This window comes from Mustela lutreola, chromosome 4 (assembly GCF_030435805.1).
Source record: "Mustela lutreola isolate mMusLut2 chromosome 4, mMusLut2.pri, whole genome shotgun sequence".
Lineage (NCBI taxonomy): Eukaryota > Metazoa > Chordata > Mammalia > Carnivora > Mustelidae > Mustela > Mustela lutreola.
Window position 1 is genome coordinate 45,372,926 of NC_081293.1, and position 15,113 is coordinate 45,388,038.

At 37.6% G+C, this 15,113-nt stretch overlaps 1 protein-coding gene across 10 annotated transcripts in view; it reads right to left on the reverse strand.

The window, feature by feature from the left end:
• Positions 1 to 4,799: 4,799 nt before the first annotated feature.
• NRG3 (neuregulin 3) overlaps positions 4,800 to 15,113 on the reverse strand; it is a 1,065,137-nt gene continuing 1,054,823 nt past the window's right edge. For 5 of the 10 annotated variants that reach the window (XM_059169738.1, XM_059169741.1, XM_059169740.1 and 2 more), the window contains exons 9-10: positions 9,584 to 9,655; positions 4,800 to 9,341 (exon numbers count right to left, since the gene is read on the reverse strand). In XM_059169738.1, the coding sequence (XP_059025721.1) occupies positions 8,834 to 9,341; positions 9,584 to 9,655 (580 nt within the window). In that variant the 3' untranslated portion in view covers positions 4,800 to 8,833. The remainder of the gene's footprint in view (positions 9,342 to 9,583; positions 9,656 to 15,113) is intronic. The other 5 variants (XM_059169747.1, XM_059169746.1, XM_059169745.1 and 2 more) reach the window with 1 other exon arrangement.

Below are 15,113 nucleotides of genomic sequence, written 5' to 3' on the forward strand. Positions count from 1 at the left end.
CTTTAAAAAAAAAAAAAAAAGAAGTCTAATTTAAACTGTAAAATAAGTAATAAAGTAACTTTAAAAAGTTACTCATTGACCCAACCATATAAACTTCTTCAGTGTATAACTGGGAAATTACTGAAGGAGTTATTCTTATCCATTGAAGTTCACACGTTTCTTTACTAACCTTGTGAAATTTTTTGTTAGAGACTTTCTGCCCTACCAAAAATACACACATACTAACCTATACACCAGCACAGCTTACACTTCTGAGCGTTTATAGACCCTATGAAAATTGTTCGTGGACTTGCAGTTTCTCCTTCCAAAAGAAAGAAATAGTAATATGTATTCTATGATACTAATTGTGGAGTCACTTATGGTAGTGAATAAATTGAAGCAATTTGAACTTCAATTAATAATAAAATGTTTAAAGAAGTCATAACATAGGAACAAACTGGAATTTATGTAGCCTCTAAATTAAATGTTTACAAAGACAATGTATTACCATGGGACAGTATGATATATTATTATTTTAAATTATAATGCAACATAGTAGGAAAATAACAGTGAAATATGCACATATGTGGAAAATGAGAAGAAATTTTACAAAAACACTGTTGAGTATGGTCTTAGCATTGTTGAATTCATGCTGATCATTTTCTTATTTTTCACACTTTCAGTGACATTAATTTTAAAGATGAAAAAAAGCAAAGCAGAAAGAAAATCCATTAACTCTATCTGTTGTGCAAATGTTCATGGCATCAGGTATCTGTCTCTACTTTCTAATTGGAGACAGGTCCTCAGGGTAATGCTTCATTCATTTTTTCAGCTGGAATGAATGGAGTTTGCAAGACAAGCTACCTTATTACTGAAGGTCAAGCTACTATGGTACACCTTTCAGTTTAGATTTTTGATCCAAGGAACACTGCAACTTCTTCTTCTTTTTTTAATTTTTTTAACTTACTTGTGTTTTTACTGATGAAATTATACAATGACTGGATTTTGCTTCAAAAATAATACTGCAAGAAAAAAAAAAAGTGGAAGATGACCCATAGAAACAAAGCTGGTTATATAGTGATAGAACCTGGCTTGTCTTGTGGGTAAGGGGGCTTTGTGTTAATTACTAACTTACTGCCATAGACTCATCTCAGATGCTAGGAGTACCTGGATCTCTAGTTCCCTAAGGCATTCCTAGGGAGCTTGTTCTTTCCTGTACTGCAGATCCATATATCTATGTCACACATTTTAATTTTCAGAATGTGTTGACATCTGTCTCCATATTTAATTCAGTAGCTTCATTTATGTTCAGCTTAAAATATGGAGCATTTGGTGAAAACTGTCAATAAGAAAAGAAGAATGCATTAGTAGATAATGATTTTGTTCTACAGATCTGTATAATTTTTCCCATTTTAAACAGAGATTTTCATAAATTTTGTGACAAGTTTGAAGAAGTTCCAAAGGTGGAGACTTTACTATATTTAAATGTTTGAGCTCAGTAGGTATAATTAATGCCCAATGGAAATACTGAAGTATGAACTATTATTATAGAAAGAGTTTGGTCTATAGAGAATTATTTTTAAAAAGCTCCACCTTATTTTGCAAACCATTTACCTAATAATTATTTACATTATTTTAACCTTAGATTTTAGTTATTAGTATTTTATGTGAGGCCTTCAAAAATGTTGCTATTGATTATTTTTTATTCATGTTTAAAAGATCACTTTATTTATTGCTTTGTTCTTTTACATAAATTAATTTTTATCTTTATTTCTTACAAAATAGAAAATGTAAAAAAACAATAAGAAAGTTGAAAAGTCTGTTAATAATATTTGGAAAATTAAAGAACCCTAGGCTATGTATGTATATGAGAAAATACTGGCTAAAGTCATGAACCTTATTATCACTTACATTGGAAACAATACAAGTTTAATTCTCCACTACCAGAACTCAAAAGAACAAAGCTATTATCCTCTACAAAATCACATTAGTCTCTCATTTTGGCTCAGTATTCCCTTTAATAAACAAGAAGATAAAAGTAACATTCAGTAAAACCCAACCTAAGGGATCCGAGTGTCCAGGTTCATCAAAGACTACTGAGAAGATGCACCAGGAAAATAGACAAGGATTCCCTCCACAGATGAAAACTTACATGAAAAAGTCAATATTATCATTAAGTTGATTAGTAATATTGTAATTTTTAATAAGAAATGTGATATATTTCCCTGAAATGCAGTGTCACATAATGTAACCAAACTTTCGTGGGATGCCAAGGGACAAACAGTATTATTTCCCGTAGCCTTCATATCTACTCCAGAGTGAAGTATAGCATTTTCAAATACTTTCTTGGAAGGGGAAACATATCACTCCTTAAGATAAAATTATTATCACAGGCACAAGAGATTTTTTTCTGTTTTAAAACAAACATGGAGGGGGCTGGGTGGCTCAGTGGGTTAAGCCTCTGCCTTCGGCTCTGGTCATGATCTCAGGGTCCTGGGATCAAGCCCCACATCGCATCCGGCTCTCTGCTCAGCAGGGAGCCTACTTCCCCTCTCTTTCTCTGCCTGCCTCTCTGCCTACTTGTGATCTCTCTCTCTCTCTCTTCAAATAAATAAAATCTTTAAAAAAATTTTTTTAAATGATTGAAGATATTCTGCTGACCATTTTGTATATATTCTTTTCTGTGTGACTTCCTTTCTTTATTTAAAATATGGACAAATGAGTTAATAACATGTATGAATTATGAACAACTAGGGAATTCATTTTTCACTGTGTACAACTGCATACTTGAAAAATAAGAAGGCATCAAGGTATTTTCCTCGGATTATCTTTAAGATAGTGGCCACTGGTAAATGTGTGGAGATTTTAAGGTAAGTAGTATAATTTTCCATTTATTCCAGTTTGAACGAATGTGTCTAATCTCCAGACTTCTTTTTTTTTTTTTTTGATAGACAGGATTCAAAAGAAGGCTGTATAGAACCTTCTATACATGTAACCTTAGAAGAGAATCACTGTATTTTCTGCTGTCTGCATTTCATATGAAACATATCTGAATCCAAGGTCATCCACATAATGAGACTTTGGACACATTTGGGTGAGCTATAAGAGAAAATTCTAAGAAAAAGGAGGACAACATTGAATCTTAACATGCTGTGTGTGTGTGTGTGTGTGTGTGTGTGTGTGTGTGTAAGACCTTCAACTTTCGGAAAGGACAATATCGAATATCAATGTAAAGTGGAACAAGGCTGTGAATGGTTCATCAGACCTCTAAATACAACAAAAAGTTTTTAAAAATCTGCATTTTTTCTATTTTGACTTTGTAAACAACTACATGGAATCCATAGAGCTTTAAAAACACAACACAAGTTAATGAGATTTACTGTTTTGATTTACCTATTTTAATATTCTGCATTGGTATATTGAAGACGAAAGACTTCAGACTTTGGGATCTTGATGAAGAAAAATTATATGGAAGAATTAGTGCTACCCGGATGGTACTGGAAGAGTAAATTGATATGACTTGTCAGAAACAGCAATTAAAACCAAAATTAAGTAAGTGAACTCTGCAATTTTTTGTCAATTGTGCCCCCCTCCACTCCAGGACAGGATTGTTTCCAACTAAAATGTGAAAGTGTCCCCAGAGACTTTATTCATTATTAGTTGGAGGGTTTGTGTTAAGGAGTTTGATGTGCAAAATAATTGAGACTATCAAGAAATATCCAATGTATCCAGTAAGAGTATGTCATTGCTTCTGTGAGAGAACATCTTCAAGGTATCAGGCCTTCTCAGAAGAACTCCCTACTCTGGCTTTGATAAAGATTCACAAAGGATACACTTAAAAAAAAATCCACAGCAAATTTTAATCCAAAATCTGGGGCAAATTTTGATGCTCAAGCTTTGAAGTTAGGTATTTTCTTTGCTATCCTTTATTGTTTATTACCTGTCCTAGGTAAATTTACTTTAAAAATGACAAAAGTGATCCTATTTCTCTATGGAAATGGAATATTGTAAGTGTAATATATAGTGTAATATATATATGATATACAGGTTCCAATAATTGTTGAGTTTTACAAGACATAGCTACTAACTTTCCAAGGGGTCATGAAATGATTGGATGACAAATGACCAGGTAAAGTCTGAATTAGAATGATCAGATAACAGGCTATTTATTATTCAATTTGGAAGGAAAGAGAAGATGAACTTGATCATCCTCCTTATTTGACAGATGGGGTCATTAAACTACTAATATGTATAAGAAGGTCATGAGCTTTCACAAAGATGACTCTCAACATGAATTGTTTGCTATTACACAATTAATTATTTCATAGGCAACAATACCCATGCAATCAATGTTTATGAAAAAAAGTTTCCAAAATACTAGAAGCCTGTTCTCTATTTTATCAGGATGGTGTGTGGTCACCTCTACTATCACCTGTACATTTTCACTGGGGTATCAAATATTAACATGTAATATCCTCCCCTCCCCAGTCTGCCTTGACCTCTATTCCTCACTAGAGCCCATGTGCACTTGAAGCCAAAGCTACCTGTATAGGAACCTTTGGGAAAACTTGTATCTATATTTCCAGAAAATATATTTGATACCATTGTACGCTATAGGGACAGCAATCATATACATCCATAGTTTAACCTTTACTTCTAAGAGATAATCTAGCAGAGATTTTATTCCAGGGTCTTTTAAATTCTCCAACCCAAGGATTTCTGCTTACCTAAGAAAAGGAAAGAACTGAAAAAAAACCCTTGTATTATCTAAACATTGTCAGTTTGACTGGTCTGTAAATGATTTGATTTCACTGGCATTAACTTTAATTTTTTCAAATTAAGCAAAAATAAAGCTAACAAAATAATTAACCCCCTAAATTTAATATACATACACATCATATATGTGTGTGTGTGTGTGTATGCTTAGATATGTATACATGTGTATGTGTGTGGAGTCACAGTAGGAAACAGGTAGTTATAAGAAAACAAAATGGATCTTAAGGAATGAATTTCTTCCTTTACCCTCACTATTTCTTTAAAAGGGAAAGAAAAAATAAAAAAGGACGAGATAAAGCTTATTTAAAGGCATCATTTCCCACAACATTCTATTCTCAATTTTAGATGCATCCCGCCCAGAAACATTGTGCTGATCTTTCCTGGATGAAGACTGAATTTCTGAAGACTAAGGTATAAACACAGTAGAGATATGCTATCATCAAATACACTGTACTGAATCTATACAATCGAATAATAATAAAAAAGTATTCTTTATATATAAAATGTTTCCCGGATACCAAAAGATCAAATAAAAATCCCACCCCTCTTGCTGTGTTCCTAAGTATAGTATATACTCGTTTCGGAAATGGTTCACAGCACTTGTCTCAGGGCAATATTTTCTGGCTTACAGGGCTGGGATCAAAGGAACCAGCATCTCCCCTCACTTAGGGAGCCATGGTTTCCTATAGCACCATAGAGCAGATGGGTGTGCGTCACTGCCTCATACATCAAGCGTATTCTGGTGGAGACCTGGTTATTGACAGCCTTCGCCATGGTCGCCAGAGGCCTCACTTACATTTTAACTGTCATTCAACCTGGAAGCCAATGGGCATTCTCTCAAAGTCAGCTTGGTTCTACTTTTCTCTTTTTGGTAGGTCTGATATCTTCTTATCATCAAAAGAGATTGTGAAGTCTTAAAACCAGCACTTTTCCTCCTCCAGAAGTCCTTGCTATTGCTACTTAGAAATGATGTGAAATATTGAAGATGTGATAAATTTAGAAATTTTTAGATCATAGCAAGGTAGATATTGGATTAGAGTATAAAACATAGAGCATTTAATAAGGTACATGGGAAAACCAGAAAGAAAATTTGAATGCCAATTCTCCAACATCATTTCTATTTTGCAGTAGCATAAAATTTGTCATACACTTTGAACAACAGTGTTCCATGGCCACTTAGAATAATATATGCCTTGTATATAAAAAAACTAATTAGAAAATGATTCAGAGTAAAAAACTCATGAGTGACATTCATTCTTCAGTAAATGACTAATATGCAACTTACTTAGTTACAAATCTCCAAATATCTATTCCCATAATAAAGACAAGGAAAATGAAACAAAATCAAAGGTGTCTTGTAGAAATAAGCACCTCTCTGTTAGGCACATGAGCTTGAAGGACAAGGTACCAATGTCTCTGGGGTTTGCCATGTTAGATCAACTTTGAAAGTCTTGACACTAGGAACGCTTGTCAGCTGGTGCCCAAACATGTGCCTTTTGAGCTTGGGCCCTTTTCAGAGGAGAGCTTCATATTCCAAAATGAGAAAAATGGCCACTGAAATAACCGTTAATATTTTTTTCTTTAAGGAATATTTTGTCTTGATTATCAATTAGGAAGTGCATACTGTATCTCTAAACTTTACATCAGACTGCCAGTGGGTGCATTTGATATTAAGGCTCTTCATGACGCACCAGAGTGTTTATAATCACAGAATATATTGTTCTACCTTAAGAAAAAAACAAAGTGGGGATTGGATTAGTACTTGTTTGATGGATAATATTTAATCTTTTCAGTGTGAATTATGTATTAAAGTAATTGCTATGAGTCACCTAATTATCACCTCCTAATTAGGTGAAATCTGTACGAATCCTTTAGGTATGCCACAGATAACTTTTTGATGAAAAACCCAAGAAACAAGGTCGACTTCAACAGATGTGTGAGGTCTTCCAGGTAATGTTGGATAATACTGATAAATTTCAACACAGTAACATATTGGATATGCAAGTCACGGGGGTCATAGATCCTTGTCCCAAAGATACAATATTTTTAAGTGGGAGCCTAGATGGTTTAGACATTATAAGTTTGTGATAATCTTTTAAGAGTCTAACAATAGTACCTCTACATTCAAAATAATGTAAGTATAATAGGACAATTAATGAATACCAAAAGCCTTTTGTTAAGTAGAAAATGCATTTCTACCGAAGTGTTTTCAACATCTGAGACCTTAAGTTCCACTGAACAGTGCTGGTAAGAACACAGTGTTTGCCTTCCTCTGCGTGACATTATGTCTACTAAAGAATGTCCTCAAAGAGCAATTTGTAATATATTTTTAACAGAAAAAAACTTAACCTCAGTAAGAATTGTATATTATTTGATTCAGAAATAGTTAAATTTTCTTCCATTGTAATGTGAATCTTCCACAAGGAAATTTTAACCAAAGTCTTCCCAGACTGCAGTAAAAGAAATCTTTTATATACTTTCAAATACTGTGCCTTTTTATTTAAAACAGTGTAAACATAACAACTCAACACCACCAATAATTGGAAAAAGACTAGTTATGTGAACACTAATTTCCTTGAATGCCCCATGAAAATAAGGGTAAATAAAACAGACAAATCTTCAGGAGAAGTTTCAGTTCACCTTAGCAGTGGTAAAAATATTGCTTTATTCCAAATGAACATACAACACAATTTACTGTTCTTTTGGGGGCTTTCTGTGAACTGAAAAGTCTGGGCTTTGTGATTTCAACAATTTATTCTTTCCATATTAACCACAGAAGCCAATGTCTTGGTCCACAAATAGTAGACTTGCTACAAAATAAATAGTAATGAGGATGACGAGAAAGCAAAGGGTAACTGTCAATTTGATAATTGGCTTGTGTAAATCATTTAAGTATGCATAATTCAAAATAAACACACATCCTCAACTCGCCTTGTGGTACTGATATCATTAATGAGCCAATAGTTATTCCTCTCAAAAGTATTCACACCAGAAAATGATCTTGACGTTGTCAAGAGTTTTATAGGATCCCGCCATGCAAGTGACCTTGATTTAAGAACTTACAAACTGAACTTGATACTTAATGGATAAATTTAAAGTGAACAGATCTGAGAGGGAAATTTTTTTTCTGAATAATAAATTCCCTGATGTTTCAGAACAAATTTTAGCAAGCTTAATATGCACACACATGCACACACATACACACAATGAACACATGTGCATACAGCATACCTGTGCTCGAGTGAGCAAACCCATACCCACACACGGGTGTGCGCACGCATGCGCACACACACACATACACACACAGGCACACACGCACACACACTGAGAAAGGCTCCTTTGGAGCCCCTACACAATCTCAAAGAAAAACACTTCTACTCGCATGATTTTAGTAACACGACATTGTGAATTTTCTCATCTCTTTTTCTATAATAATTTCCTTCACACCTCCCTCTGAGATTCTGTGCCTTCAAATTTCAGAGGGAGCGGCACGTCAAGAGTAGCTAAGATTGCCCCAGATTACGCCTTCTATCTCCCGCCCTCCCTCTTCCAGAGTCTTTGTGCCATTCTTCAAAAATGAAAGAGAAAACACTACATTGGTTGACATGACATAACCTGTGAGGAGGCTGTCGAGTGAAGAGAAATTTAGGGGTTGGGACCTGCAAGCCAAATGCAAGGGCCACCTGCTCATTGGCACGTCCGCCCTCAGGATACAGCTTGTCTCTTTGAAACCGGGGAACTGCCAGTGCTTTTTTTATGAGGACACTGGTGCGGTGGGGCTGAGGGTCTGAATCACCCACATCTACTAAGAGCCAAAAGAGGCCCCGGTGTTGGGACTAACTGAAATTGTATTCACAATTCTACCCAAAGCTTTAGTTGTAAGCTTTATCCCTCCTGAAACGTTTCTTTCCCTTTAAAAAAATATTTTGTTAAAAAACAGTATGATATGAGGGCGATAGACTATTTGGTTTCTTCTAAGTAGATGCTCTTAAATTAATGCATATAAATAATTTGTATTTAATTTCCTCTCTTTTCCTGTTGAGCAAAGCATAGAACACACCGATTCCTCCAGCTCCAGTCACTTGGTCAACGCGGAGTCTCTTTGTATTTCATTTCTTAAGACAAACTGTGCCTCTCGTTCTGATTTGGCCGTGGGACTCAGGGGGAGAAAGGCTGTGTTTTCACTTGCACTGTCCTCGGTTTCTACACTGGCCAGTTCGTAGTCCTCTGACCGCCTGGCGTCGCTCAGAATTCGGATCTGCTCCTGGACAGTTTCTAGCAATATTTTCACTTCTTGTTGTTCTGCTATAAGACAATCGCTGACTGGAATACTCACATTGACAATGTCAGCAGAGTAGGAGTTTTTGTACCATTTGATGCTTTTGACTTCAGAAATCCCTGGCATTTGCATGCAGGTTTCTTCTAGACCCACTGAAGGGATGATGGGCACGGAACTGGCCCGCGCGGATGAATATCCCATCAGGTCCTTTTGATCCAAGCTATTAAAATAGGAATTTGTCTCTCTTGAAGGCAGTTGCATATTTATGGATGCATTTTGTTGGGTTTTTAAACCACTGGAGGAATACCTGAAAGAGAAACCCGGTGTTACATATCCTGCTTTCCGCCGTGCTTCCTTAGAGCAATATTCAGTCAACAAAGCACTTCCACATGCACCATCTCACTGAATTCTCACAGCAACCCCATGAGACGGATAATATGCTCCCAGTTAAACAGAGAAGTAAACTGAAGCTCAGAGAGGTGAAGTGACTTGCCCAAGGTCACACAGAAAATAAGTGACAGACTGAGACTCAAACCCAGATCTTCTTACTTGAAGTCCAGGGATCTTTCAACACACCACAGCTGTATAGGCAGGTGGGGTATAGTCTTCCTGACCTCTATCCTAGAATACAAAGTAAATGGGGATTGAGCAGGTAAGTGTGGCCTTTCCATAGTGACAAACAGGAAACCCATAACGGCATTACTCCACTCCATCCATGTGACCACCCTCTCAGCCCGGGTTTAGTCTGTAGACTCGCAGCCACACTAGCTGGGGGTGATCAGGAAGCCCGGCCTGGAAGCATCATTGTACTATCGTCCTGCGTGTTTCTGTTTCACATTGAGTTTAGGGGACCCAGGTCCAATTATCATTGGCTCTCAACTCTGTAGAAACTGCCTCACCTCCAGACAGCTGAGCCTACAAATGGGAATGGAGGCATACATTTGCTTTCTGGGGATGAGTGTGAAGTGAGGTCCATTGAGCCTCTACCAATATAGCAACTTTCCTCACATGGTTTCTGGAGCCAAGTAAGGTAATTCACTGGTGCACGGCAGTAGCTTGTCAAGAATGCCAACATGCCATTCCAAGTCATTTGAATATGCCAGGAACTGGCTAGCCCTCTTATTGCCTGTTCAGAGCTGGTGAATTTTCCTGTGCCAGAGAGTGGGGCAGGTATGTTGTGGATTCACAGAAATGTGGCTTGGGATCCTGAACAGTAATCTCTATTCTTTGTTATTTGTCTTTAACTTAAATGTGAAATGAAACGTTAACATTTAAGCATAATCTAAATATAGCCACCCTCCATATAATAGGTCTTATTCCCCTTGTCTTGCATTACGATGTAAATAACAATCATGTTTATAAATGGAAAGAATATTTCTCCAGAAAGGGCTTTTATATCTCTCGAGAGGGTTTCTCTAATATCTTTCATGCCTTTTTCGAGCCCGGAGGGAGACAAACCATAAGTGACTCTTAATCTCACAAAACAAACTGAGGGTTGCCGGGGGGAGGGGGTTTGGGAGAAGGGGTTGGGATTATGGACATTGGGGAGGGCATGTGATTTGGTGAGTGCTGTGAAGTGTGTAAACCTGGTGATTCACAGACCTGTACCCCTGGGGATAAAAATATATGTTTATAAAAAATAAAAAAATTAAAAGAAAAAATAAATAAATGGAAAGAATAATTGCAGGGAAGTGTCTTGCATACTAAATAGAAGTCTTTATAGCGAGGATGCAATCAGAGCAATTTAGGGGTCTGTCTTTCCACCACACGGGGAGAAAAGACGAGGATCCAGTGGAGGTGTCTCTGTAGCTCCATTCTCTCTTACTGTGCCTAGTACAGAGTTGGCAATCAATAAATCCTGATCAAGGGGATGCATGAATACAGGAACGAATTTTCAAGGTAAATGCTCCCTTTATATCCCAGTTAATGTCCATTTCAAACATAATAACAGCTGACATTTGCAAAATGTTTTTTAAAAGCATGCTCAAGTCTAATTACGTCATTTAATTTTTTAGAAACCTGTGGCTTATTTATTATTATTACCATGCAATGGGTAAATAAGCTAGATTAAGGGGCACTCACTATCTGAGCTTAGTGATTTAAGAAGAAAAGTCATCAAATTATATATCAAATTATACCTTTGGTAGGCAGCAGAGGAACAAGTTAATCCCGAATTGTCTGATTGTAACTCTTCTTATTAAAGCCATAAATGAGTGGGCATCCCAAGGTGCAATAGAATACCTTTTTAGAGATGTATAATATTTTTTACAATTATATTCTAATTGTATGGTCATGTAAAGGGAAATTCCCTGGGCAATCATATGCCTTTCACTTAAGTGTTAATCTGGTTGAAAATCTGACCCTATAGTTTCTGATCACTGACTTAATTTCAACAAGAAAAAAGGGGACAGATGTCATCCTGCTAGCATCGCTAATAAGCATGAGGATAGAGGATGTTTGCTTATCACATTCACCAATGGCACAGAGCCAAGAAATATAATTGGGATAAAACTGCATTCCACATAGATATCTTCTGGGTGTATCAGTGGGTAGAATCTAACAGGTTGAAATGTGATGATGACAGGTGCAAATTCTTAGAACAGCATCTAAACATGCCTTGTAAAACTGTTGGGTAAAAGCATAAATCTCTCAGAGGACTTAGTAAATTGCAGCCTCCTGACCACATTGGCACGACAATGTAGTAATCAAAGGTAATTCAAACCAAACTTGGGGAAGTCTTCATATTGATGGAGTTGGGTGAGAAAGAGGAATGCCACTTAGCTTAGGAGTCACCTTGCAAGGCAGGTATGGGACACGTGGCTGGCAGTAACTGAAATCTAGAACGTCCATCACGTGGAGAGGACTTTGAACAATTAGAACTCTCCGAAAATGTAATTTTTGTTTTCTGTCACTTAATGGCATTAAGTCCCAAGGCCATTACAAGTTCTGCTGGCTTGGACAAATGGCAGCCCCACTTACATGTTTTCATTAATTAAAACATGGGAATACTGATCTAGGGGGACTCCTCTGGTGACTGACTGGAGTCATGCCTCTCCAGTATTCAGCCAGAGTCCTCTCTTCCTTCTCAGAGTTGCTACGAGGGTCCCAGCCAGCACTGGTATTCGAGTAGAAGCTATATACTATTCTCCAGAAGTTCAAGCGGGAGCTAAATTTCTAATATGGCTCTAGATTAGAAGACACTTCAGAGTTCTGTGTTCCTCAAGAGCCACTAACTCTTCCACAAGCTTGATCCATACGCTGTCATGCCTTGACTACAAAATACCAGTTTGAACTGCCCTTCCCCTGATCCCTCACCAAAGAAAGTGCAAGTGTGTCTCATTTGTCACTAGGGGAGTCAAAGCATCCTTCTAAAGAGGAGAAATTCCAAGTTAGTCACTTGATTTGGTTCCCAGGCATTCAGGGGTCCAGCCAAGGAGTTTGTGTCTCTGCACAGGCCTCCAAGCCTCCGTTCCTGGTATTTGTGGCATTGAAATCAACTGACTAAATTGAAGAGAGCCATTTTCCCCTCCGAAGCCATACACTTAGCTGTTTCCCTTACATATCATCATCCATGAATGTGATTTTCTTCATATTTCTTTCCTGATTTAGTGGTTCATTTAGTCAGAAAGGCCAGTATTCAATCTCAGTCCTTTTACATGGCATATGCCACCTCAAGTTAGCCATTTCAACTCTGCCATCCTTAGTGTGTTCATTTTATAAATTCCTAAAGGATCACTTACACCTGTACAGTTGCTAGATAAATGAGATGGGTATTCAGTACGTTTGGATCCCTTCTGCTTTGAAGGTAGCCATCTAGTTCTGTGATTCCATTTCTTTCTGGCTAGCATATGAATACATAAGTTTGATTTGCCTGACAAAACCTAGTTCAGAGCTCTGTGAGCCATTGCCATGGTTGTCCCAGGTCCCTCAGTCAGGGGGAAAAGCTCCTGAAGAATCTCCTCTCCATCTCATTCCTTCATCAAGAGCTCTCTAAGATATGTGCCGGGTTCAAGCTGGGCTACTGTAAGTGCCAAGGAAAGAAGCCATATACACCAGGAGCCTAACTAGCAGAGCGCGCCCACACCCCAGATAAACAAGCAGCAGATGGCTGATAGCTCTTGTAAATTCATTCACTCCCCCTCCGGGTTAGGGCCAGATTTGAAGAGGGCCTTTAGCTATGAAATTCTATTACCAATCCCATTTCCAGTCCGGAGAGACGGTCAGTCCCCCAGGAGTGGAAAATAGCTGTTTTCAAGAACTGAGAATGAGATTGCTCCTTGAGATTCATTGTGCTGAGCACACAGTGACTTAGAGTCACCATTTATCAACATCGGGTGCATATCACACACAGGAAAATACACGTGGCCAGCCAGCTGGAGAGAATATTCCAAACCCAATGATGATTGAACCAAAACAAAACTACCACTATGCAGACAATAAGTGTAAGTCTCCCAGGAGGTAAAAGACAAAACAGTGCCTGAACATTCATGGAAATCTCTGAGCCTCTGAATATTTGTTTATGTAAGGTTCAAGCCTATATGCCTGGCAAGGGCTCCGAGCATCCTTATACCTGGGACATATGGGATGATAGCCCATATCGGCACCCAGTGAAAAGAAAGACAGTACGGGCTGGTTCTCTAACCATCTACAAAATCTCTGAACTTGATTTCCCCCCGCCCCATATATGTGTTCCCAAGTAACAGACATTATTAGTGATTTAAGAATCACTATCTGAGCTTAGTGATTTAAGAAGAAAAGTCATGATGAAACAAGATTAATTATAATTAGGGGCTAAGTGGAAGCCCCTTTTCTAGATCTAAGGCAAAGAGAAATGCAAACAGCTTCTTGACTTGCATTATACGTTTTGGACAACTTGGCTCTTATGTTGAATTTGCAAACTGTCACCCGAGGTCTATCCCGAAGGTATACACAGTTCATTTGGGATTGCTTCAAAATTACAAATGTCTTTCTGAAGAAATCTGTTGCTGGGTTTTGTCAGGGCGTGGCTATATGCATGTCTTGCCAGAAACAAAAGGAAAAGGTAAGGCTCTGTGATGTATGTCTCCTACCTGCTTTGGCTCTCAGTTTGATACAGTCTGGAAAGATCCATCCAGGCCAAAGCAGAATAAAAGCCGGGCCTGCCTTACCCAAAGTGATAAAAACCAAATTCAACAAGAACCTGGCTTGACTAAGGGAGCTGATTCCTGATATTTCTGGAATAAACCCTGATTGCATTGCTCTTGAAATTAATAGCTCTCTAATAGTTCCTTGACAATAAGTGCCAGACCTACTCTGCTTACTATGCGTCAGGTACAAGCCCTTTTATACATGTAATTTTTAAAAATCTGCCCAAAAACCCTGAGGAAGCTGGTATTATTTTGCCCAATCTGTACATGAGAAAACTTAAGTTCATAAGATAAAATTTTTTTCAAAGATGCGATTTAAACTCCAGTCAGTTTAAGGAAGGGCTACCATGTTTGGGCGATTTATGCCAATTAGGTAAACTGGGGCTAAAATTCATCCTATTCTACTCACCATGCCGTGAGCCTTGTGAGGGTCTGCATCCACTCCTAAGAAAGGGCACCTTTTGCAGCCCTGGTGTGCAAAGCCCATCTTTCCACACCTATACCACAAATGAACCTAGACATCTGAGTTCAGCAAATTGTACTTTGACAATATGCTGTCTACATTGACGGAGACAGTTTCAAGAACACTCTGGACAGAAGTAGACACTACATATAAATACATTACAGGTTACTGTTGAGGGTAGTGCCCACAATATTGATTAGAGAATTGAGTAATTGTTTTTCAAACTTAAGAATGAAGGAACACATTAGTCCTCCTAAGAAATCTCTCTTTTTCTTTTAAATCAAAGATGCATCCCCAGTTGTTTTAGCGACTATATAATATACTGCCTAGATAACTATACACTGAGCTTGCTCCCTAGTTTTATTTTTCTGTCTCACATTTCCCTAATATCTATTTTCATTGTACCTATTCTTTTTAGTTTATCTTTTGTGGAACAAAGATCAAAGTGAGCATAAATAGACTATTAATGACAAAAATCAATGAAGAAAAC